Source organism: Lissotriton vulgaris, chromosome 5, assembly GCF_964263255.1.
Source record: "Lissotriton vulgaris chromosome 5, aLisVul1.2, whole genome shotgun sequence".
NCBI classification, from domain to species: domain Eukaryota; kingdom Metazoa; phylum Chordata; class Amphibia; order Caudata; family Salamandridae; genus Lissotriton; species Lissotriton vulgaris.
In genome coordinates this window covers 1,188,767,984-1,188,770,728 of record NC_141693.1, presented here as the reverse complement: position 1 = coordinate 1,188,770,728, position 2,745 = coordinate 1,188,767,984, and the positions used below count along the sequence as shown (strand labels likewise).

At 47.7% G+C, this 2,745-nt stretch overlaps 1 protein-coding gene across 1 annotated transcript; it reads right to left on the bottom strand.

Moving 5' to 3' along the window:
* Positions 1 to 1,480: 1,480 nt before the first annotated feature.
* LOC147712247 (uncharacterized) lies at positions 1,481 to 2,488 on the bottom strand. Its single transcript, XM_086919607.1, has one exon. It carries the CDS (start codon positions 2,486 to 2,488, stop codon positions 1,481 to 1,483), a length of 1,008 nt encoding a protein of 335 aa, XP_086775733.1.
* Between the last annotated feature and the right edge of the window lie 257 nt (positions 2,489 to 2,745).

The window sequence follows — 2,745 nt, the reverse complement described above, 5'->3', positions numbered from 1 at the left end:
CAGTGAAAGTGTGGAACAAGCCTGTCCCAAGTCTTATTCTGGCCTAAGTGTCCTGCAAGGGGAATATCATGGGCCAAGGTAAGAAGGAAGCCCCTAAACTTCAAAGGTATAACCAACCTCCTGGTTGTGCCAGGCTTGGGGTCTCTAGCCTCTGAATAAAGGAGTCCTTCATCCCAATACACTTTATGGGTACCTTGAGCATTCCCTGCAGCCTCAGCAGCAGCTTGCTGTCTGAGGGGTTCAAGTGAAGGGCAATCTAATTGGGCCTGCCCCAGGTCTGCCCTTGAGGGTCCCCCTGTCCCCAGAAACTCAACCTGATCAGGTTCAAGCTCCTCTGAGACAGTCTCCTCTTGGACTGCAGAATCAGTTTCCTGTGAAACTTGATCCTCAACCTGGGGCAAGTGGGAAGGCACAGCCTTAACCCTCTTGCTCCTTCTCTTGGGTTGTGGTTGGTCTATTGTCTCAAGATCCACCACTGGTTCAGGAAGGCACTTCTTAGCCTGAGACCTTGTCACTGCAAGGACATGAGCTGAAATCCCTAGCATTTCTGCATGAGTCCTGTACTCCACTTCTGACCAAACTGAGCTTTCAAGATCATTGCCTAACAGACAGTCTACTGGGAGGTCTGCACTCACAACAACTTTCTTTAGGCCATCTACCCCTCCCCAGGAGAAGTTCACAACAGCCACACTATGTGAAGTAGTGGAGTTACTTGCATTGGTCACTAGGTAACTTTCACCTAGTACAATCTGACCAGGGTCCACAAAGCCAGGTGTCACCATAGTGACACTGGCACAAGTGTCCCTGTAGGCCTGAGCCAGTTTCTCATTGATTAAGGGAGTCTGCCTATATTTGCCCAGGTTACTGGGGCTTACTGCAGTGGGCAAAGGTAAGTCCACATCATATAGGAGAACTGCCTGTGTGGGGATTCTGACTAGGCCAGATTCCACCTCAGTACCCAGGGTCAACCCTACTAAACCCTTTGGCTGTGTACCACCACTGTTAACTGTACTAGGGGGTGCAGTTGCTTTAGGAGCTGCAGTGGTGGGGACTGGATTTTTCTTAGTGCATTCACTGCCCCAGTGTGAAACTGATTTGCAGGTATTACACCAAGGTTTCTTTGGGCCATCATTCTTCTTTTTCTTGTTTCCATTTTGGGAACCCCCCTCCTTATTGCTAGTTTGGGGGCCTGAAGACTTCTGGTCCTTTTCTTTATCTTTCTGATTCCCACCCTTCTGGTCTGTTTTCTTCTGGTCACCTTGGTTCTGGTTTTTCTGCTTAATCCTTGTTCTGACCCATTTGTCTGCCTTCTTTCCCAATTCTTGGGGAGAGGTCAAATCAGAGTCAACAAGGTATTGATGCAACAGCTGGTTCTGACAGTTATTAAGGATCTGCTCTCTCATCATAAGATTGTACAATCCTGTATAGTCTGAAACTTTACTTCCCTGCAGCCAACCCTCCAGAGCCTTAGTGGCACAATCTACAAAATCAGTCCAGTCCTGAGTCTGTGCTTTTTGGGTATCTCTGAACGCAACCTGTATTGCTCAGTGGTTAGGCCAAACCCTTCAATAAGAGCACTCTTCAGAACAGAGTAGTTTTTGGCATCCTCAGGTCTAACAGTGAGGAGCCTGTCCCTCCCTTTCTCAGAAAAGGAGTACCATAAAATTGCTGCCCACTGATCCTCAGGGACCTGCTGTACCATGCAGGCCCTCTCAAGAGCAGTCATCCATTTGTGGATATCATCCCCTTCCTTGTAGGGGGGCACAATTTTTGTCAGGTTTCTATTGTCATAGGCCCTGTCTTTTTCTTTAGGAACTTTGCTGCCACCAGTGGCATCTAAGCCACTTAATTTCTGTTCCCTAGCCAAGGTAAGTTTAGCTTGAGCCAAGGTAAGTTTAGCTTGAGCCAGAGCTACCTCCTCCCTCTCTATCTGGAGTTGGACAGCCCTCATTCTGGCCCTATGCTCTTTCCTCTGGGAGGGAGTCATCCCTCTCTGAGATTCTCTTGAGGCACTAGAAAGGTGAGAGTCCCTTGATAGAGATCTCTCCCTTCTGTTACCTGGGAGAATTTGGTTATGAGATCTGGGGAGGTGCTGGCCCTCTCCATTCCCATGTAGGTCTAGGTTGGCCTGGTTAAGCCTGGCAACCTGTACCTGGTTCACCCTCTGATCCTGATCTTCAGGCTCATCTAGGTCTGAATCCTCCTCCTCTTCCTCCTCTTCTTCTTCTTCCTCCTCTGGAGTGGTATCAGTTACAGGGGGGTTTACTCCATCTCCTGACTCTAAGGGAACTTCATTCGCCTTTTCTAAGTCATCCTGTTCTAGAATGGCTATCAGGATAGGACAGGTGGGACTTCTGCCCCTTTTTAACCCTCTTGAGATGCACAAGGCAATCAAGTCTTTTCGGGTTAACTTGTCATAGCTGGAAGCTGCCTTGGTAAGGTCAACTGTCACAGGAGCAGACCCTGAGGCGTTTCCTGTGTCAGACATGACTGCTAGTGAGGTGTAAGTGATGCACTTACCTACACTAAGTGTTTTCCTACTGTACCTTGCTAGTGAGTTGTAGTCAGGGTGTGCTAATCCCTTTAATCTACAACTACTAAGTTCAGTAGAACTTAATATGCTAAGCTTTTGATTTATATGTACCTAGAGGTACTTGATGTGATCTTTCAATTTGATATAAAGATTGCAATGGTAAAACAAACAGCAAGCTCAAATCCGCACCGCTGCACACCAATGTGAGAAGT

Bases quoted from the DNA above. Each gene is read 5' to 3' on its own strand.
- LOC147712247 (XM_086919607.1), bottom strand. From the start codon at position 2,488: ATGTCTGACACAGGAAACGCCTCAGGGTCTGCTCCTGTGACAGTTGAC.